We start from the raw sequence: 23,504 nt of genomic DNA on the forward strand, positions 1-23,504 counted from the left end.
TTACTATTTCACTGTACCCGGCTGTGTCAGGATCACTTTTCAGTCACTTCTCTCAGGCTAACTGCACTAATTCAGAGCAAAAACCCAGCAAATGTCACAATTCAGGTATTTTATTGTTACCTTTCAAACGTCTCGCTTTCTTTGATCCACATATGTGTTCACACAAGGATTTTTATTTGACCTACTGGTAAAAAAATGATTTAACGAGATGTGTACTGAGAGAACGTCTTTATCGAGTATATTGCCTGTTATGGTAGAAGGAATGTAACCAAAATAGTGAGTGCAACATTGTTGAAGTTGATGGTTTCTGACTATTTTGTTCAAAGGTGCTTTGTATTTGTTTTCATTGATGTAAACGTCATCGAGGCCATTAGATGAGGACAGCGGTCACTGATGCTGCTGATGGTCATGGTTGTTTTAAGTATTCTAAATTCTGCTAATGATGTGGCAGTGATGTGTTGATGCCGAAAGGCTACATGTAGCACCTTTAATGCAGTTCTGATTGTTGACATTTTTTCAATAAAGTGTTCTGGAGTGTTTGCTTTCAGCATGACTGACTTCAAATTAGTTCACCTATAAATACATTATTACTCATGCGAACAATTCGTAGAAAACAACAGAAAATGTAAATAATAATTCCAATTAGGGCCAATAAAAAGGCTGATTCCTATTATTAAAGTTGAGATTATTTTATTTGGAGTGTGATGAGCAAATATATAATTTGCAAAGTGACATTTCAGTGTATAACCCACAAAACATCACCCATATATTTTGATCAGTGGCACACAGCATGATTTTCTACAGTGGGTTTACATACTACAGAACACAAGAGGGGAACAATACAGTAATAATACAGTGACCATGATGATATATAAGATCTGAAAGGCCACTTTAGGAACAGAGATGTGATACAGATGTGTGATGTACAGTTGAATATCCACTCTCTGTTATTAACACTTATGTTGGTTATAAATCTTTAAAAAAAAAAGGATTGAAAAAATAACCTGGAGATCTTTGCAAAGAATTTGTGAAAATTCTGTGAAAATTCTGAGCAGCTTTTCATAGAAAAACAACAGCAAACTATATTCACACTAGCAGCTTTGCAGAAAACACAGTTTTTGGAAGACAAAAGAAAATTATCTTATTTTTTAGATTTTGACAATTGCTTGAGTTAGCACCAGAGAATATGCTGTGTTTATACCAAAACCAAAAGGGTGTTTTGACTATACTAGCAGCATGGTTCTAGTGATGGCAGCGTCGATTGGTCAGTCAGTACCCCACTTTGCTCCAGACTGAAATATCTCAACAACTATTGGATGGATTACCATGATGGTGTACTGACATTCATGGTCCCCAAGGAATGGATCCTACTGACTTTGGTGACTTTATGATTTTTTCCTCTAGTACCAGCATGAGGTTGATCTATTATTTTCACAACTGTCTGGACTGATTGCTATGAGATTTATTACATACATTCAGCTTTTTTTTTTTCAAAATACCGATGTGCCCAAGTAAAGCTGGTAAGCCGTGTTCCAAATTGCATGCTTTTTCTTTTTCCTTTTAGTACATACCCTTACCAACTGGCACATACAACACTGTTATGTCACTGCACCTTGACCCTCTTGCTCATACATGCGTCAGAGTCTGTAGTGTGGAATTTGAAGTAAAAAGAAAAGGTATGTGATTGGGAACACAGTGTCAGTGAGTGTCATCTGTACATGCACTCTCTGCAGCTTTTCCACTCTGCAGGGGATTGTGGGTTAGAACAGCCAGAAAAGCATGCTGGCTTACATATTACAAAATGCAACCAAAAGCAATCAGACAGCCTGGTATTTTTTTTAGCATACTGCATTTGACACACTGCGTATTGGGTCGCACTACATCTTTTTCTATTGCTGCCTTCCACTGCGTTAATCATGTTCACAAGAAAAGTGCACATGAACGCCCTTCTCTTATGGTGTTAACAGCACTGTTAACTGGAAATATTCTGAAAGCTCTGAGTTCATTAGTCATGTACGCAACTTTCGTGTCGTAACTACGAGTTCACAAGTTCCATTTGAAGGCAGCATAAATAATATGGCAGTGCGGGTACTGAACGCACCCTTAGTCTTGTTCCTGCGTACAGTGATTAGGATATGACTCATGGGTGACATATGGCTCAGCTGAACAGTGTCAGAGTTTGAGCGACACTGTCAGCATTCATCAGCCCCATTCTGTATTTAATTAAAATGTGCTGTGTCTACTTTAATTGCACTTACATTCAGCTGAATGATTTTTAATGTTCTATATTACCACTCATCTCCATGTATAGCCTGAAAGTCAGTCGATTTAGAAGAGTTGTTGGACATCTGGAAATTCTGAACTTTAATTGCTCTTTTAATAATTAATGTACCAAATTTTCTTGGAAATCTGTGCACGTATTCCTGAGATATTTCACTCTGGACCTGTGCTAAATGACAGACAGATGAATCAACATTCCCTTCCCTAGAGCCCTGCTACTAGTGTAGCTAAAAATGAAACAAACAACCCAATATAATACTAGAAGAAACTACTTTTTTTTCTTGCTGGTTTACCCCGAATCCGCCACTGACCTTTGTCACTTTATAAAACCTATGACACAGAGTGCATTTCAGGAAACCAGTCACACAGTAACAAACCAGGGATGAGGACCATCACAATATGGTCACTACTGAAGTCACCTGAAGACCCAAGGGGAAGAGGATTTATCATGACTCTGCCAGCAGATTTCTGGAAATGATCATCCTCATCACCTCATTTGTGCCTTTCCAGGAAATAAAAGAGGAATAAAAGGGTCAAACAAATTGCATTTGTTCCAAAGCCCAAGCATCACAGTCCTCTTAAAGGGGTAGTTCACCCAAAAATGAAAATTCAGTCAATATCTACTCACCTTCATGCCGACTGAAGGTCGGGTTTAGTTTTTTTTTTGTCCACAAAACACTGCTGGAGTTTCACATGAGGACAGCGTTGCAGAATCTCCCAAACAATGTACGTGAATGGTGACCAGTTTTCAAATGCAATAAAACAACAGAATAAAAACATAAAATGCCTCCATACTGCTCGTCTAGCGTAATCTGAGTCTCCTAAAGCCATAACAAGTCAAGCTGACAAAAAAAATGTTATTTACACCAAGTTTTTAAGCCTGAATCATCACTGTAGACCCTTAGCTCTGAGCCATGTTCACATGCACACTGTCTGAACTGGGTCGTGTGTTGTGATGGTGTGCAAACAGAATGTCGGGGCTTTAAGGTGACTTGGATTATGCTTTGATGAGCAATATGGAGACATTTAATGATTTTTTTTTCCAGTTGTTTTTTTATGGTCACCATTCAGTTCCCTTGTTTGGAAGATTCTGCAACACTGTTTCCCTGCGAAACTCCAACAGTGTTTTGCAGACTAACAAAATAAATCTGACCCTTAATTGGCACGAGGGTGAGTAGATAATGACTGCATTTTCATTTTTTGGGTGGACTATCCCTTTAAATGTAAGGGCATTAATCATAATCAAATCTGATTCACTAGACATACAGAATAAGGCATATTATTACATTATAAAAGCTCACCCTCTAGGATCTGATGTACTCTGATATCTCGGACAAACTGCTGCACTGCGTAGTCTTTGAGGTAACCGTACCCACCATGCATTTGAAGAGCCTGGTTGCAGATCTGTTGAGGAAGTACAGGGAATCATGTAGAAAACGTGGAAACAATTTGACAGTTTTCTGTGAAAATAAATACTCGTATTACAACTCAGTATTACTTACATTAAAGCACTCATCTGTGACAAAGAGTTTGGCCATGGAGCAGAGAGAAACTGCATCAGGCCGGTTCTCCTGCAAAGCCGTCGCAGCTTCTCGCACCAGAAGGCGAGACGCAACCAACTTGGTGGCCATTTCTGCCAGTTTGAACTGAAGAAACTACACACACAACACAGACGGGGAGAGAGGGAATTCAAGATAACCTTTTCACTGGCAGGATTATTGTGTAAACACTTTGGATCTTGGTTCACTAGATCCTTGCATGAAAGACTGTAAAAATGTAAGCTACTTACCTGATTGTTGGAGAGCGTCTCTCCAAACTGCTTCCGTACCAACAGATGATCCCTCGCTAGCTGTACACTGGCATGTGCCGCACCAAGAGAACAGGATGCTGGAGACAGAGTGTGTATATGAAAACTATGCAACTTTTTCTAAAAAAAAATAAAAAAAATAGCCAAAAACAGTAAGTCATTCATAGAAAAATACACTGATTCAAATGATCAGGGCCCCGTTTCCCAGAGCCTGTTGTTTTAAGGTTACAGGCTGTTTCCCAGAGTTGGGACAACCTTAAGGGAGACCTTAAAATACAACTTACGACGCACGTAGCGCTACGAAGGCTCTGGGAAACAGGGCCCAGGTTGTTATCAGGCTTCTGCAGAGGCTTGATGACAAGCTGATCATGTGAATCAGGTGTGTTGGAGCAGAGAAACATCTAAAACATGCAGGGCAGTGGGCCCTGAGGACCAGGGTTGGGGAACACTGATATAGATGGCTACAGCGTCAAAACCAAAGAGTGTATTCAATTGAGAAAGTGTGTATTTTACTACTTATTAATTTAAGGAAGAATGGCAGGTTCCCATACATTTTTAATTTTAAATTTCACTTTTCCAGACTCAAATTTCCAGACTTCTCTGTAATCTAGCAAATAGCTAGATTTTTATTATGTAAATTAATGGTTAATGGTTATTATATATGCTACATTCTGACTATGTATGCTTATATTTGGGAATGTCAGCTCTTGGAAAACTTGCAGTTACCCACTGTGGCTGTTCAGTCTACTCTGAGAAAGTTAGATGGCCTCAGCCCAAAGAGGAAGTAAACCAATCAGTGCTACCTACACTGGTATTGTTTTCCCTTGACATTTAAAATAAATAATATTATAAATCTGACCCATATTGTTTAGTTTATTTAACAAAAATTAGTTGAAAAATCTAAATTATTTAATTTCCACAGCGTCTGCAGCCTTGTTTATTCAGTGTCCATAAAAATGACCCTGAATGTAGCCATAAAGGTTTTGTCTCCTTACCTTGAAAAGACAGTCCATTTACTTTTCTTATAACTACATCACTGCATAAGTCATAAATGTTCAGACAAGATTAACTCAATTTCTATGCAATTCAAAGATATTGCCACATATTCTTTATAATTTGGTCACCGATGATTTAGTTCAGTTATGAGACACTCGGGGCAGAGCTCTTTTGCAGGCTGCGTTCTCTCCCACAGTGGTGAACAATTAACATTTTGGCTGTGCTGGCTGCCTGCTCAAAAGGCTGTGAAAAACACTCTGTTTATATGACCAATTTATTTTTAGAAATTCTAATTTTATGTTTTAGAAAACAGAATAGGGGCAATATTCTGGAAACACATATTTTTCCATACTCTCTTTTCTGGTTTCCCATATTTATCCAGACCTGGAAATGACTTAAATTAAAATCTAGACTTTTCCAAACTGCATAAGAACCCAGATATAAGTTTTTCTACATAACAAGCAATGTAAAAACAGTAGGTCAGTAGTAGAAAAATAGAGCACACTATAAAGTACAGTACATCAAAGGTTTGCCAACATCAGCTTGTCTTACAAACCAAGTAAGACTGTAGCAGCAAAACCCCAGAGTGCATTAGATTGAGAAAGGCAGTGTTTTCCTGCTCATGAATTTAACTTATTTATAAAGGGACAATTGTGTCATTTCCTCTAGAAAACATTACATAGTCTTGCTTTAAAGTCAGTGACATAACCATTTACAAAAGTATTTTGCTTCATTACTTACATCTACATAAATTTTAATATCTTTATCTAATAATCTCCATTATGAGGGTGATTCCAATCATCTTCTCTAGCTACGGGAAACTATTACATATTTAGGTGTCATTGACTGTTGTACAATTGAGGGGTAACTCCTTGGATTGTGTTTTCCTCCTCACCAATATTAATCCTGCCTCCATTCAGGCCTTTCATGGCGATGCTGAATCCTTGTCCTTCCACTCCGAGCCGGTTGGTCACTGGAACGGCACAATCTTCAAATATCACCGCTCTGGTCGGCTGGGAGTTCCAACCCACCTGGAGAACAGTTGGAGAAACAGTGGCTTAATTCTGCCATCTAGTGGTCACTTGCAAACACTTCCCGAAGAGCAAAAAAATCCAACGCCAGTGAACCCTACCTTCTTTTCTTTTTTGCCAAAGCTGAGGCCGGGAGTTCCCTTCTCTACCACCAAACAAGAGATGCCTTTCGGTCCTTTTCCTCCCGTTCTGCACATCACAACATACACATCTGTGTCTCCTCCTCCACTGATGAAGGCCTGAGAAGTCACAAAGAGATGAGATATGATCCTGCCTCACTGTTGTCTTAGATTTAGAGTTAGATAGTAAGCATGGACAGATGTAAAATTACCTTTGAACCATTCAGGATGTAGTGGTCACCTTTCGGCTGTGCAGTGGTCAGAAGTGAAGCAGCATCACTGCCACTGCCTGAAATCAAAGATCACCAGTTTACTGTGTTGCTGATGTCTAACTGAACTACACATATGTACAGAGCAACAGCCTAGATGTTGGATAAATTACTCACAAAACCAAGCATGAATATAGCACACAGAAAAATTATCTTTATTTTTTAATAACTTTCAGAGATGTTGTTTTTCCTTTTTGCATATAAAGACTGACCTGGTTCAGTGAGGCAATAGGAAGCAAACTTTTCCATGGAACAGAGATCAGGACAGAACTTCTCCCTCTGCTCAGTATTACCAAAGGTGTCGATCATCCAGGCACACATGCTGCAAAGAAGAAAATACATGTCATGACTCATAAGACCTATTTGAACGGGTCTAGTGTTACCTGGGGATCGCTAGAAGTTTGTAATAATCGTGGAGGTTGTCTGTGATCTTAACCCCATGTGAATCTGCCATTCCATAATTTGTAAATTAAATATTCCACAGTAAATTACCTACCATATTTCACCAAACACAGAGGCACAGAGGTCATGGGAAATATTAGTCTTTTGTGAATCGGCCATGGAATCTCTGTGGTTTAACTTTCTTTTTTTTTTTTGGTTGTTTGTTTTCTCTGCACCTTTTTAGGACCTCTTTCCCAGTTGTTTTGGCAATTATAAATTAGGGTTTTCTCGTTTGAAAATGAGCCCATAGCCATCATTATAATGTCCATTATAGTGGCCTTTGTAATCTTAGGCAATGTCACAAAGTGGCAAAAAGTCTACTTAATTTTTTTTAGAGATTATTTGATGAAAATCATGTTTCAGTACAGATGAATTGCCAAACACATCACTGTTTTTCATTATATGTTGCTAGGATTTATTGAAGATGTAACTATATGTGTTCTAACAGCCTCGTAGAATTGTGGAAAATTTGGTAACTTGGGCAATTTCAAAAATATTTAACCTGAACTACACAAACAGCCTTAAGTTATTTTTAAATCATAGAAATCATATTTTAATTGAAGGAACATGCCACTGCTTCCATTAGAGGGGTTCGTACTTGTGGATACTGATGTAAGCTGTGGTGCTGACGCATCCTGTGGACAAGGCCTCAAAGATGACCGACGTGTCCAGCCGAGACAGACCCGATCCTCCGACATCTGGCTGAACATAGATCCCACCAAACCCCAACTGGGCTGCTTTTCGCATCGTCTCTACTGGAAACATTTCCTAGAAAAAAATATAAATATATACCAATAATGATGACAATGACAAACTATATACATTAGACAAAGAATAACTTAATGTCATCAAACCCGACAGTATTCATGACTTCAAAGGACGATGCAGGTACAGAAATGTCTCCTGCAAAACCAGTAATATCAAACTGACAGCAATGATAGTTCAATTTCAGGACGCACGATCATCTTCATAGAGAAATTACAGATGTTCCCCTGCAGCTGCTCACTCAAGAACTCTTTATGAGAAATGATGCCTCCAATTTATGCCTCACTCCCAACATACCTTCTGGTCCCACTCTGCCATGTATGGAGCCATTTCATTGGCTGCAAAGTCAAAAGCCACTTTTTGAAACTCCTTCTGTTCATCTGTGAGTCCATGAGCAGCTGTCAACAAAGAGGAAAGAATACAGTATATATGGATGAAATAAAAAGCGACCAAGCACAGGAACAGGCGTCATACAGGCATAACTTCTTTTAAATATCGCTAATTGGCAGTGAATCGTCCTAAAGGTTAGGTTACAGACATTTTGAGTGCTTTCACATTTAAAGGGAACTAGCAAAGAGTGAGGAAAGTCTAGACTCCAGACAATAAATCATTCAAGTATTAAATTATTTAACTGAGGTTTCCCAAAGTGCCCACACTTTCAAACAACCTCCCCAAGCAGAGGGGCGGTGTTAAGGAGGGGTGTGTAGCTCCCTCTGCATCATGACTGGAGGACCAGGAGGGACAAAACTAACCAATGACAGCTGAGCTAAGAAAATGTAAAATTAAAGCTCTTGGCGGGCTGTGTGTGGTTTGTTTTATTAACAGTCAAAAGACAGTTGGTGCTGGAGAGCTTTAAAAGTGAGTGAAAGTGAATAACAACACCGGCGTCATTCAGTTTTCTTTCATATCACACAGCTGTCATAAAATTAAACGCTAACAGTTGTCGTTTTCTGGGACTTACGGTCGATACATGAAGCTATCCCTCGTCTCTGTGCGGTTCTGTTAAAAATTACACGATGGTTCCTGCAGATGCTTGAGCCCAGTCTGGCGACTCTTGCTAGAGATCCGATAGTCGCCATGTTTACCTCCACAGTGTTGAGTTATGTCACAGCTGCTGCTGCTGCTGGGAAATGTAGTTTGTGAGATGTCTCTTGTTGACGTGTGGAATGCACCGTTCTTGTTGTCCCCTGTGGCCGTTAAAGCGAAAAACACCTTATATGTATTATAGAACATAATAATTGATTATTATATTATATCACATATTATCATATTGTGCTACATTACATTATTATATTCATTTTAATATATGAAAAACACCCACTACAACTGCGATTTTTTTCGGTAATTTCCAGAGGGGAACCCTTTATTTGCGAAACTCTCGCGAGTTTTGTAGGCGATGTTTCTTCGCTGTGCACGTTGTGCAAAATAATTGTTTTATAATGTTACAACGCTATAATTAGGATATTCTTAGATTTAGAGACAAAGATTTCCTGGCTAGAGTTTGGGAAAAATCATAGTTTGGTGTAAAATGATCGTTCTCGCGAGATCTTTCGCGGGTTTGTGGTTCCCGTCTAGTTTTTGGCCCTCCGGCCACAGGGGGCGGTAATGAGCTCGTTACAGTTCAGCGCACCACAATGATGTCGCATTAAAAAATTTAACTTGGACAGTCGGCACAAAGGTGAGAAATAAGCTTTTTTGGAAATGTTTTCAAACACGATGACGTGGCTTTACGAGAGGAAATACTTAACGAAGAATAGCTTGTTGTTTTGGGACACGGTTATCTGCCCCAGCTCCGTTAAAGAGCTGCTTTTCTGAGGTTCTCTGTGGAACCTTCCTGGACTGTCTCTCACACATTGGATTATACAGTCCTGAACGGGGCGAGTGTTCATTCATGTGTAGCTTAGTTGTGTATTGGGAATGTAAAAGTAGCTGGTTATCAATCAATTGGACCGATAGGTTTGATGACAGGCTACTAGTAAAACCAAAGAAGAAGAAGAAGTTTGTTGGCATCACGTGGGGTTGGTTTTTCCGCGGGGTTTGATGTGAGACCACCTTCCTGAAGTACCGCTGAGCTGAAGGTACGACTTATCAGTGTTTACTGAAGTTATCTACTCAATAGAGCTGCATTATAATCTGTGTTAGTTTAAAACCGGAAGGTACGTTTAGTTTACACGTGTTGTCAGGTTTGTGTCGAGTCATTAGAGCAGCTAATCTCTGCCATTCACGTCTGATGATGATGATGATGATGAAGAGGAAGAGGAAGCATTTTGCTCCCAATTTCAAATGCTCATTTTTGAAAGTGGGCAAACCAAGACAAAACATAGGGGATTAAATTTAAAATTGGTCATATTTTTATTTCCAAAGTAGCTGTTCAAGATGGGAAAACATAACTTAGTTGAATCTTTATACCTTATGAGGGTATGATTTATTTCAGGGCTGTTGTATTAGACTGCATTAGTTTTAGATAAATGTAACTGATGTAGGGCTGCAAATAATGATTATTTTAATCATCCATTATTGTGTTTGTTATTTTCTCGATTAACTGATTTGTAGTTTGGAATGACAAATGACAGAAAATGGTGAAAAATGCTGGTCACTGTTTTCCAAAGCACAACTTGACTTCCTCAAATGTTTTATTTTGTCCAAAACACAAAGATGTTAACTTGAGAACTAAAGAAACCAGAAAATATTCACATTTGAGAAACTGAAAGCAGAGAATTTGGGTATTTTCATGTCTCAGTATGATTAATCGATAATGAAAATAGTTGGTTGATGCATTTCATACGTGATTAGTAATCAGTTAATTGTTGCACCTCTAAACTGATGAACTGACAACTGAGTGTACACAATCTCTCAGTTCTGTTCTTAGGAAAATATACAGGCTTATATACTAAAAATTTGTGTTATGTGTGAAGTAGAGCTGCAACAATTTGCAGATGAACCGGAAATTAATCTATTACTAAAACTATTTTGATAATCGATTAATTGTCTTCAATGTTTGCTGTTTCCTTTGTCTTCTATGATTGTAAACTGAATATCATTGGGTTCTGTTAGTTGGACAAAACATTTAAAGACATGATCTTTGAAATTTTTCTTTTGCTTGCACTGTGACAGCAGATTATAAATGCAGATGCAGCCCAAGTAGTAAATGTCATTGTGTCACGATTCTCCAAATCCACAAATCCATTTTGCCCCTCTCTTGTTTTCAAAGTCATGATTTGATTTGATTTGATTTGATTGTTCCATTTAAACATTTTCTTTCAGCACTAACAGTTATGCCATTATAAATCTGTCAAGTTTTGATTTTAAGGATCAACAGATGATGATGATGATTTTATGCCCTGACATTTACATATTACCGCTATGCTGTGTCAACTTTATGTTGTTGTTTTTTTGTTGGACACGAGCCAGACGCTGCAATTTCTCATTGATTTGCAACATTGCTCACAATACTTAGAGATGTTAAAGGGACAGCTATGAACAGTGGGAATAATATTAAAAAATCTCTGAAGGTAGACAGTCATTTCAAGGTTATATATCATTATATTACCAAGCCCCTTATAGATAATACATAATGTTTTAAACGTGCTTCTTTACAGACTGTGAGAGATGCCACCAAAGAAAAAGGCCAGAGACAGTAAAATAGCAGCAAAGTCAGGTAAACAAATGAAATCACAGAGTGAAGCTTCTTGTCTGGTGTGTTATCTTATAATGAGTAACAATTATTTTGCCTCCACAGGCAGAGATGATGATGGTGATGCAGTCTCTTCTGGAAAAGAACCAGCTGGCACTAAAAGGAAAAGGACTGAGAAAACCAAGGGGAGCCCAGACTCAGCTGATCGTCCACAGTATTGTCACTGGCTGATGAAGTCTGAGCCCGAGAGCCGCTTTGAGAATGGGATCGATGTGAAGGTACAGAGCAGTGACGGCCTCCTCAGTACAGTCTGATGTTCTTGTGAGTGTCTTGCACTCGTCTGATGCATCTGGGTTCTTTCTGCAGTTCGGGATCAAGGATCTGAAGGCTTTGCCTGATCAGACTAGCTGCTGGGACGGAGTCCGCAACTATCAGGTAGAACCACAGAACTGACTGTTGTCATGAAGATGCCTAAAATAAAGCACAAGCTTCTGTAATACCACTCTGAAAATGATTGTTGTCCTGCTACTCTCAACATCCGTGTGCAGATTCTTCTCTCTGTGGGGATGTTCCTCTAAATTATCTATCATCTGCAGGCGCGCAATTTTATGAGACAGATGAAAGTTGGACAGTCGGCTTTCTTTTACCACAGCAACTGCAAGGAACCGGGGATAGCAGGACTCATTAAAGTAAGCCACTCTCTTTCACTGCTGATGATATTATCATGATTTAAACAAAGCCTAAATGAGGGCTATGGAAGCTCTGAGAGGCGAGTGACAAAATTCTTAGGGTAATATTCATTTTGGCCACCAGGGGCTGAAATGCATCACTATGGTCGTCTTGAGAAGGGAACCTGAGATTTGCCGGGCTTGTGAGACTCTGGCGAGATTTGTATAATCTGTTTCAGTAGATCATTTTTATGACTTATTTATTTATTTATTTCTAAATATTTCGTTTTGGGAGCAGCCTAAAGGGATGACGACTAGCATTTTGTTATACAATCTTGTGTTATAAAACGATACATAAACGAAACTGTACACGGCCTCTTGTGGCCGACATGAGTATTACAACAACAAACTGTTTTGACAGGTTGGACTCTCAGGGCTTCCGTACCGGCCAGATATTCAGCTGTATGTCTTTATTCTAGATTGTGAAGGAGGCGTATGTGGACCACACTCAGTTTGATAAGAAAGACGTCCATTATGACGCCAGCAGTAAACCAGACAACCCCAAGTGGAGCATGGTAAAATAATTCAGAATTAAAGAGTACAGTCACTGATGATAATCAAGCATGAAGGCTGAACTTGTTTTCTTCTCTCTCAGGTTGACGTCCAGTATCAAAGAATGATGAAGCGTTTTATTTCTCTGTCTGAGCTGAAGAAATACCACCTGCAGCATCGCGCCAAAGGAGGACCTTTAAAGGACATGGCACTTTTTACAAGAGCCAGACTCTCTGTGCAACCCCTGACTACTGGTAAGTCCAAAGTGTTGTTTGTTTATCCAGAAGAGCATGTTACTGATTATTCTACTGTGTATATTTGTGTCTTATTTCAGTATTTAGCTAGTTGTGCTGTTTTGTCTTTGCAGAAGAGTTTGAATTTGTCCTGAGTCTGGAGGACAAGGACCCTTTGTGAACATCTGGACCAACTGATGCTTTATAATATCATGAAGCAACAACTTACTTTCCAGCACTGTAGTGTGTCATTATCTTGTTCATAAATCTTATTAAATATGTTTTTGTAAAATTATTGTTCACGTCTAGTTTTTAACCTGCATCTCTGAATGATACAGAGCGAGCTGTGGACAACTTCAGCCTCTGCATACAAAACCTTGAAACTGCAGAGTCTGGATACAAAACAGCAGCAGTATATAAAGTGTAACTCATATGAGACTGTAATGTTGATAAAGGCTACTGTTTGACCTCAGAACAGCTTTAGGCCTTATTTTATTGGCTTTATTTAGAGTGTAATTTATGTATAGCAGCATAAGACACCATTCTTCACAAGGCCAGACAGCCATTGAATGCAAATTTCGCCAGATACCAATTTACTTCACATTTTGCACTCCATAAATTTCCACAATGAGGTCCACTGCAGTCCAGTGACGACGATGAGGTGAGTGGGAAGATAAAAGGTGTTTGACATCAAGCAGAACTCTTACAGTTGTTCAGCACCGTGTATGTGGCCTCATCAGAATTAATGACCGCCAAATTATGATGCTGAAAAAAAAAAAAGGGGCTCCTCAGAATTTTTTCATGGCCGTGTTTATACTGACATTTTTGTTGCAGGCTGTATTCGTTGTGGTTAATTGTAGTAACACTCAGGACCTCGTACAGATTTCATGTACCGCTGATCATGAAAGGTGCTGATGATGCCTACAGACCACAGCAGGCAATCTGAGGGGAGATGTTGTCCCCCTTGTTAGTAAAAGGGTTTTTTTAGTTAAATAAGTTGGTCTAGTTCGCCTCATTCACTGGTCCTTTATCTGACTGAGGTCTGTGCAAGTTAGAATCTATGACCCCGACCATGGCTCTGTTGAGTGTTGGTAAATGCAGGGAACTGTCTGTGGTGCTGAAGTTGAAGTTTATAATTACGACTTTTTTCCTCAGTCTCACCCTACAGTCAGTTTCATCTTGTGGGGATTTAAAAGTGAGGAAACGAGTGATCGATGAGTGAGTTTGAGTCAGTTTGTTAATGGCCAAACCCCTGCTGTTAAAAATCAACAGATCACCTGCTGGCAGACCGGTTACCTCACACTATGATGACCAATCTTAAATAAATTCAGGATATTGATAGTTGCAAGACAGGAGGCGATGAGAAAACGTGCAATACAACCATGAAAGTACATCATTATTATTCAGCTTTTCTGCTGGGTTTTGATTTCCTGCAGCCCTGTACCGGTTCACAGCTCTGCGTTTGGGGACATCTGGTGTATACTATGAAAGATGTCATGTTTAAATCCAAATAACTTTTTAAATTTAATATTTTAAATTATTAATAGCCTGACATAAACGCTAACTTTACATATTTTTTGTTAAAAAGGTAAAACTAGCAGCACTTGTAATATATAGACAAACTTAATTAGACCAGTGCGTTTAGGTTTGGGGCCTTAATGTGAGTCATCATGAAACACATTTGCTTTAAATAGAGTAGGCAGGAAACTTCACACGCCACGCTTCATACCGTTTCTATATAAAGGTTGTCTGCAAAGTGTTTCGTAATGACTCAGTTGAAGTCCACAAGCTGAACAATAAAGTTGTTCTATATACAAAAAGATTTGCTGGAATTTTACCTCTTTAGCTTGTTTCCCTTCATGCACCTTGGAAGTAGGTGACGTTGTGCCAGAAACCCCTACTTTGCTTGTACAAATTTTGCTTTGTCAGTTTTCAAAGCTGCGAGAAGCTGTTAAACATTAACTCTGTTTGATCTTTCTTTGAATTTAGGACTGCTGTTCTTTTTTGCAAATGCATTTTAAGATATGCTGGCAGCTTGACTGTCTGTATTCCTTGTAACATTACACACACTGTAGTATGACACCACCTAACGATTTGATTAATTAGATGATTATTTTCTTGATTTAACAGTTTATTTGGTCTGTGAACATGTCAGAAAATGGTCAAATAAGTGAAGACTAAGTTGTCATCAAACAATCCAAAACCTAAAGATATTCAACTTGAAATCATAGAGAAATAAGAAAAGCACATATATTCACACCTCAGAACCATTGAATTTTTTACCACAAGCCAATTATTAATGAGAGATTCAGGAACGAATTGCTTTTCAATTTTGTGACTCTGCCCTTTTTTCCCACAAATTGGCTCAGCTTCACAAACTGGTTTTGTTAAAGATCCTTGGCGCTATCTAGTGAACCAGCCCATTTTCACCAGTTTTGAGTGGAACCACTGAAATCAAGAATGTCTTTAACTGTGTTGTAGAATGCAAAACCAGTAGTAGCTCCCAAGGAAAACTTAATATTTTTTTTGGTTCAAGCTCAGAACAAACATTTGAGGTTCCAGATTTTTGGTGGAAATGCTCCGACCAGTTCAAAACAGCTTGAATTGGAAGTGGGCTGGTTCCATGTTTCCAAGCTGTCCTGTCATGTTAAATGGCTCTCAATGACAACACAGCGTGGGTTGTGTTGTACTTTATGTAGCAGTGTTAGTACTATTTAGTCATTTTAATCTTTTTTTTTTTTTTTTCAGTTTTATCACATCTGTTACAAACACTTCACCTAATTTCTACAACACAACCAAAGTCAGAGTTTCTTTTTTCCATTTGGCATCAATTTATTTGACGTTTGGGGACAAGGAAGTATTGATTAGCATTTTGCAAAAGATAGATAGTTCTAATGTAACTTTTCTCTGGTTAGAAGACTAAAATTATGTTAGAGGCAGGAGGATTTAATTTGCTTGATACACGTAGGCACAAATTTCAAGTCTCTAATAAAGAGGATACAGAAGACTTCATACTATCAGACCTTAATACAACACCCTTTCCTAACAATACTGGAATGCTGAGGTAAAGCATATGAACATGAAAGGTCATTTTGTGGCACCGTGTCCTGTATAATCAATGTACACAAAGCTGGACCAGGGAACAGGATTAAAGGTTTTAGCTGGTCTTATTTACAGATAATAAAAAAAAACACAATGTGTGGGATAATACTTAAGCCCTCTCACTCAATAACAGGAAAAAAAGATTCCAGTTTCCACTATTTTTTGTGCAAACACAGAAACACAAAGAGAAGAATGTGTTCAGCAAGATATAGCAGTGCAAAGTTATCTCTTGACCGTATAACAGTGTTAGGAATGCGTTCATTTAAGGTGGAATGTTGGAGATACATTTCGTTGACAATTCGGTAGCGTTAATGAAGAGATTAGAAATGAATTTATCCAGAAAAAGCATTAGAATGTAACCAACAGAAGGCTTGAAAATTCAGGGATTTCACATGAAAGATTTTACACAGGGGACATGGCGACAGGTGATTAGTTTGATTCCCGTAAAGGAAAAAAAAAAATGCATTAATGAAGAAGGACAAGACCAGCAGCCTGAAGCCACTTTGAATGCCTCATGCAAACTGTTTCATTGTTCACATACTGTTTAACTGTATGTCAGTCTCCCTTCTTCCTCACAGCAGCGGCTACACATAAAAACAGCTGCTTCACCAGATGTTGTACGGTTGACAGGCACCTCAGACGACGCAGACAGACAAGCTGATGAGTCTTGAAAGAGGAGACTGGAGGGGCTGTGGGCGGCTCTACCCGCTCTCCTCCTTCGCAGCCTGCTCCAGTGCGCTCTCTGAGGCGGCAGAGCCCTCAAACCTCTGAGAGGCGATGGCAGCCTGATGGGACATGCTCTTCCGCACCACGTCGCCTTTCCTCCACAGTGTGATTTCCTGCAGTCAGGAAGGGGTGGAGAAAAGAAGGGGTGTTAAAAGCCACGTTTCAACCCAAAACACCCAGAACTTTAAATACTAGAAACTATATTTCAAGGAGGTGAAAGGTTCCTTTAGCCTGTTGTTGTCTGCGTTTCCATCTTACAATCTCACAATCAACAACAACAAACAAATACCACACCAAGTGACAGATTTTGTCCTCAGCAAGCTCAGTAACTCCTGGACTCGGTCGTTCATCCATCAGTCATAAACTTTCCTCTGTAACTCCATGTTGACATGTCAAAGAACAACATACGAAAAACAAACTGGGCATCTTTCAGCCCTGACAACACATAGCAAAATGTTTATTTAAAAAAAGGTGCTTTGAACACTCTGCTGTGTACTCAAGGAAACTGCCTTTATAATACAGCAGCGTTTACATGTCGCTGCTGATCAGAAAACATCTGATACATCCACCAAACAGGAAAAACACGTAGCTGAATTCACGTTGCATGCAATTTTGAGGCTCCAGATTTTCAAAAATGTGAAAATAAAATTTTAAGTACTCAACCAATCAGAAACACACATCACCGCAAGCCTCATCACCAAAGTTCCTGTACTTTAAAAAGTACTATCCCCCATGCAGGGACTTTTTGGGGGGTAAAATAATGCCCCTGGTTCTTAATTTAAGTCTCTGGTCTCTGCAGTGGAAACGTACCAAAAGGTTCCTAGTCCCTGGGAAGAGTTACTGCAGTGGAAACACAGTTAATGTCACCTTATATTAACTCTGTATCTATTAAAGCTAAAAAAAAAAAAACATGCTGGTAATACTGAAGTTGCTCTGGTCAGTGACTTTTTTAAAAAAAGCATATTAGTCATGTGTTTATAACAGATTTTTATCAAGTGAGCAAAAGGCTCTCATTTCCAAGAAACTCATGCATGCTGTCACAAGTAGAGTGGAGAACTGTAATCTTTCATGCGGTCAGTCCAGGAAAACATTTGCATATCTAAAATAATCTAATAATTTATTTTGTGAGGCATTTTATTAATTTTGTGATTTTCTATGTAAATAAATAAAACAAAGCTTTTATTTATAGCAAAATGCAATACATCCCAAGAGTGGCACAGATGATTATATCCATTAAAAACCAAATTAGATCAATAAGGAAAAGATTTACATGTTTCTTGCAAATTCATACAAACAGGCTGCAGATGTTTAGCTTTTCCAGAGTGATTTTTTTATTTTTTTGAATCACAACCTTTATGACTGTCAACAGAGCTCGTCCACAGCGGTCATGTTTGCCTGATGTAACTCACCATAGCAGGAAAAGCACATCTGTTACTAATAAAATTAACAATGGCTCAGTTTCATCACGTATTCCAGTCTCCCAGTAATCCAGCATGGACAACAGCAGGACCCTGCAACTAGCTCACTGTATTACTCCTTATAAATGTTATCAGTTATACCTGTGCTTTTCCTGCAGTCAAATGTCAAAATGTGCTACTAAAATATCTAAAGGAAACAGCTGCTTTGTCCCAGTTTAATATTACATGCTAAATGCATGTCTTATGTACTTCATACTAATTACCATAATTGTTTACTCTCTAAAATATCAGCCTACCTGCTGTTTGAAGTAGCGTCTCTCCTCCTCGTCGATCAGCACCAGGTTCAGGTAGTAGCGCACAGAGAACTTCTTGTTGATGTCTCGCATGGTGGGAGTCAGATCGTAACCAGCCAGAAATAACCGGATGGGAATGGACTCTCCTGGAATATGAAATACATTGTGACAAGATTATTGATCTTGACTGAACGAGCAGATGCTTCATAATTAAAACAGCTGCAAGTATGAGGTGTTGTTTTTACCTCTGACCGGAGCTCCGTCCATGATCTCATACTTGGCGATAGTGTCGTTTTCGTGGTATACACTTGGGCCAGTGCCCGTTGTTTCACGTTTGATGATGTCGATCTCCATGTGCTTAATCTTGATCCTCACCAGCAGGAAGTAGATTTTCCCCACAATGACATCTTTCAGATGGTACCTGTCAGAGGACGAATTCAGACAAAAGACACAAATGAATTGAATGAGGACTATAGATAACAAGTACTTAAGCAACTGAGCACAAACAGACACATTTGTTTCTATGGATGCTACTGGAGACATCATCTTATCTGTGACACAGTGAGAGGAACTTATATCTGCATGTCAAATCTCATACTTTTTTCTTGTTACTTTAAATATGCAGTACAGCTGCCCTTGTTGCATGCAGTATGCTTACAATTCAGACTTACAACTTCCTCATATAACTGCTGCATGTCACCCCCTACCTATTTCCTGTCCTAATTTCAGCCGTCCTACCGAATAAAGGCGTAAAGACCCGCCAAAAAATGAATAAATTAATAATTATGTGTTTGAATTCAAACACAGCTAATGAGCTGTCATCTCTCTGCTTTCTCCCCTGCTCAGTCGATTTGACAAATCATCCACTGCACAAAGAATCAGAATAGCCAGAAAAGCATGGTGGCTCGCATACTGCAACATGCGACCAGATGCAGTAAGCCATTCTGCATTTGACATATATATATTGGGACAAATGAAATATTTTTCTGGCATACTAAACAATAGTATGATGATAGTAAAACCATCTACAGATTAATCAATAATGAGAAATAATGGGTTGTTGGAGAACAACAAGTCTTACTTAGATTTGTTGTACTCAAACTCAATGTGGAGACAATCCTCAATTCCAACTTCCATTTTAATGGAGGAGTTGAGTTCAGGATAGGTGCTCAATGTGTGGACCACAATGTCCATCTCTTTACTGATGTCATTTAGTCTTCTGATCACCGTGGCACGAAGAAAATATCTGAAAATAAAACAAACAGAGGCTGAACACTGTACTGTTTCCACATTATCACATGTAAGCCATGAAACATATTCTGCGAGATAAATGTAGGCAACATGTAACCACATGACAAGCAGGTTAAAGAGTGACACTTGCAGTCACTCGTTTCACAGCCTGTAAAGCAGAGTGAATGATCAAACTTACCTTAGCTTGACATTCTGGCCTGTGTAGGACTCGTAAGGTTTCTCAACATGAGTGAACTCAAAGTCGAAGGTCTGAGACTGAGTTATTTCACCCGGTCTTGCGAGATCTTTCACCAGGGAAACAAACTCATGATGGTTTCCTCTGTCATAATACAACTCTACAAAAGAAAGATGTTATCACCAAAAGCACAATAAGAGACAGCCACTTTAAGGTTTTAATGATAGGGTTATGTGTTTTTACATCTGGCTCAAGGGAGGGTATTTGAAAGCGTAAGATAGTGTCTTATCTCTTAGCAGAGAACATTATTTGTCACCATGCTACAGCAGCACCTGCCCTCATTCTGTTGTACATGTTAACAAAAAGTATAGTATTTACTATAAAAACTATAGTTAAGTAAAACAAAGTTAAAAATGTAACTATGTGATACAAAGTGAGAGCTCTTGTTTTGAAAATATTTAGTAAACAGACACATCATATGTTATGTTTACCATAATTACGTCAATTGCTAATTAATACCACTTTTATTTGCACAACTAACGTTTATGTGAAAATTATTATTGCATTAACACATAGGGTTTTAAACTGAATTTCCCCTTGTATATTGATGTTACTTTCCAATATCTTATATCATCATACAAAATACCATGTTTTATATACTGTGATTGTGTTTTACAAAAAGAGCAAAGAGACAGTATGTCACTTCTGGCATCTTCAGAAACTAGTTTGTCTTTCTTATTGTGTAGCATACTGAACAGAATTGAAACAATTAACAAACTGAAAGAAAATTATTTGTCTTATTTTGTAAATCATTTCAGTCATTTTTTTTTAACAACAAAAATGTTTTCTTAAATATGAACTAAAATGAAATTAAATGATTAGTTGTGGAAGTAATTGGCATATTACTCAATAATTAGGGGTCTAACAATGCCTCAATCTGGATCAATATATTGATTCAATGTTCAGTGCTCTAATATGATTGATATAAAGTGAAAATATCATTCTCTATTGTAATCTTTAATATTCTGCTTTATTTTGAAATTCCCACTGCATGTCTGTGTCACAAATTTCTGGAGGAGTTCAGACATAAAATTGCTGATAATTTAGTTGTTTTTTGTGAGTTGACATGAATTTAACTGAATGTATTAAATGGACATAGAACACAGAATCAGCAAATACCGTACTGTTGTCCAAAAGATAAATGTAATATTTTATAAGGATGAAACTTGTGATTTCCACCCCTATTAATAATACAAATAATTGTCAGTTACAGCCCTAATATTGTTTGTTTTTCACCTAGATGGTTAGGCGAGGGCTTTAATAATTCTGAAGATACGAAATATGATAACTGTCTTTCTTGGTTGTTCAAACATTATTTGCTGTATATTTTTTGAAAAAATCAGATGCTTAGCCCTTGGTAATACTCCAGTGTTATTAATATTGCACATCCTCTGTCTAAAATTAATAAAACACTATTTAACTTCTTAACAATTCATTTATTATTAACATTTAAATGTGATAAGAGATATCTTCTTCAGTCCTACTCACCATCCCAATCATTTGTGTACAGTCCCTAGTAAGAATGGCTTTTTGAAGGATTTTTATTTTTCATGATATAGGGTCAATTAAAAAAAATGGGGGGGGTTCAACAGAAGCTGGACTGAATGCATGTATTATATGATGTAACAGGTGAACATGTGTAAAAATGTTCATGTTATTATATCTTGTACCAACCTATCTGTCCGACAAACTCGATCTTGATGCCCTGGTGCTCCAGTCTCTTCCCGGGGTTCTTCAGTGTCACATTCACCTTCCCACTGACAGTTTCTCCATCATAGAAGAGAAAGTATTTATCTTTCTTTCCGTCTTCAGTCTTGTGTTCAGCCTTCTTCCTCGTCTCAGCGTCATTCAGGACCACATCTATTTCTGCACTTTGTCCAAAGCTGAAGAAACTCATGGTGCTGCTGCTGTGTCACTTCTTATCTTAAACTCTGAGCTGTTAGCATAAAACCCTGCTAATGTTTCAAACTAGAAAACAAACACACAGTTCAGGCCTGCAGGGTGTACGACCTCACTTCCCTCTCGGAGCCCGCCGACAGCACACTATCAAACATGAAAAATGTCGACGATATCTTACAAAAAAGTCCACATTAGCTACATGTCCATATTCATTTCCAGCGACGAAGCAAAATAACGATACGATGGCACAACGAAAACGCACGATAATACGTCCATCAGCAAATTAGCCGTTTCTTTTTTTCTTCTGTTGAGCTTAAATGTCTCCAATAAACAGTCTACACTGTCCTAAAACTAGTCTGCGTCGTAACGGACACAATCCTGACAGTGCGAATATATGTTACATGTTTGTTTTCTGCAAGAAAAGACGGTGAATGTGTTGTCAAACGATCAGGATGTACGCCAGCAGTAACGGCTAAACTGCTTCCGGGTGAAGACTTTCAAAATAAAACACAGAGGAGGAATGTCCAAAACGGAAGTGAGAGCTTTTTATATTGAATTTGAAAGTAAGTCAGAGATCAATGGTGAAAAATTTACTCAAATATGCTACTGTAACATGTACATGGTTCCACTTTGAATACTTATTTGTGTCTGATATGAAAGTTTAATTATCTTTATGGCTGCAATTACCGATTATTTTCATAGTTGATTATTTTCTTGATTAATTAATATGTCAATCGGTGTTTCCCAGAGCTTAAGATGACGTCCTCAAATATCTTGTTTTGTCCACAACACAACGATTCAGTTTACTGCCTGAGAGTAGTGAAGAAACCAGAAAATACTCTCATTTAAGGAGCTGGAATCAGAGAATTTTGACTTTTTGTCTTTAAAAAAATTACTCAAACCTATTATTTCATCATTAAAATAGTTGGCGAGTAATTTGATAATCCATTAATAATTTATGAATCAGTTATTAATTGACTGATCTAATTATCTTGTTAAATCTTTGAAAAGACATCTGCTCCTTCTTCTTCATTCAAAATCCAAAATCTATGAATATAAGTTGAACTCATGGACAACAGCTGTTTCCATAACTACCAACATAAGGATTTCAAAATAATAGTTTTTTTGTTTGTTTGGCATATGAGGAGTATACAAATGGAATCTGTTCAGTCCCACACCTCTACTAAAATCTAAACGTGAATTTAGATTTTTTTTTTTGTTTGTTTGTTTGTTTGTTTGTTTTTTTGTGTTTTGTTTAGGTGAAACCCCATCCTGCCCTGACATTAAGTTACCTAGTCCATCTGCCAGGTGAGCAGTGCACACTCTTTGAACCAGGTTGTGGGGTGCCAGGTTGCAGTGACAGTAAATTATGTGTGTGAATTATGTGTCATAGACAATCTGGCAACTTGGGTAACTTCAGCCAATCAGAGAAAACTTACAGATCTGTGTATGACGTTTATTCATGATAAAGAATGAGGCTATGCAATTTATGGAGTATGGAGCTTCCTGGGAAAAACAACAAATTATATATATTAATTATATTTAATATTTTAATATTTATATATATATTTTAATTTTCTAATATACTGTTCATTTATTTTATAATTATTTTTGTAAGCTCATCACAAGTTTTTCAATAAAAGTTCTCAATATGTAAAGTAACTGGTAACTGTCAAAAAATTAGTGCAGTAAAAGTACAAAGTTGCATAAAACAAGTATGTTTGTTTTTTTTATAGAAGATATTCTGATTGTATGAGGTACAATTAATTATTAAACTGAAACAAT

At 38.0% G+C, this 23,504-nt stretch overlaps 3 protein-coding genes across 3 annotated transcripts; 1 reads left to right on the plus strand and 2 right to left on the minus strand.

The window, feature by feature from the left end:
* Window positions 1-2,308: 2,308 nt before the first annotated feature.
* Window positions 2,309-8,823, minus strand: acad8 (acyl-CoA dehydrogenase family, member 8). Its single transcript, XM_084716588.1, has 11 exons — window positions 8,670-8,823; window positions 8,006-8,106; window positions 7,542-7,711; window positions 6,715-6,824; window positions 6,446-6,522; window positions 6,216-6,353; window positions 5,979-6,114; window positions 4,070-4,167; window positions 3,783-3,935; window positions 3,582-3,684; window positions 2,309-2,782 (listed from the first exon to the last, which is right to left on the minus strand). The coding sequence occupies exons 1-11, from the start codon at window positions 8,785-8,787 to the stop codon at window positions 2,727-2,729; spliced, it is 1,260 nt and encodes a 419-aa protein (XP_084572714.1). The 5' UTR covers window positions 8,788-8,823; the 3' UTR covers window positions 2,309-2,726.
* Window positions 8,824-11,464: 2,641 nt separating this feature from the next.
* thyn1 (thymocyte nuclear protein 1) lies at window positions 11,465-13,090 on the plus strand. The gene is made up of 5 exons (XM_084716589.1): window positions 11,465-11,620; window positions 11,709-11,777; window positions 11,939-12,031; window positions 12,490-12,585; window positions 12,666-13,090. The coding sequence occupies exons 1-5, from the start codon at window positions 11,573-11,575 to the stop codon at window positions 12,948-12,950; spliced, it is 591 nt and encodes a 196-aa protein (XP_084572715.1). The 5' UTR covers window positions 11,465-11,572; the 3' UTR covers window positions 12,951-13,090.
* A 2,512-nt stretch (window positions 13,091-15,602) lies between these two features.
* On the minus strand, window positions 15,603-22,195 carry vps26b (VPS26, retromer complex component B). The gene is made up of 6 exons (XM_084717893.1): window positions 21,495-22,195; window positions 19,764-19,920; window positions 19,416-19,580; window positions 18,580-18,755; window positions 18,338-18,480; window positions 15,603-16,736 (listed from the first exon to the last, which is right to left on the minus strand). The coding sequence occupies exons 1-6, from the start codon at window positions 21,715-21,717 to the stop codon at window positions 16,599-16,601; spliced, it is 1,002 nt and encodes a 333-aa protein (XP_084574019.1). The 5' UTR covers window positions 21,718-22,195; the 3' UTR covers window positions 15,603-16,598.
* Between the last annotated feature and the right edge of the window lie 1,309 nt (window positions 22,196-23,504).

This window comes from Lutjanus erythropterus, chromosome 4 (assembly GCF_056507025.1).
Source record: "Lutjanus erythropterus isolate fLutEry1 chromosome 4, fLutEry1.hap2, whole genome shotgun sequence".
NCBI classification, from domain to species: domain Eukaryota; kingdom Metazoa; phylum Chordata; class Actinopteri; order Lutjaniformes; family Lutjanidae; genus Lutjanus; species Lutjanus erythropterus.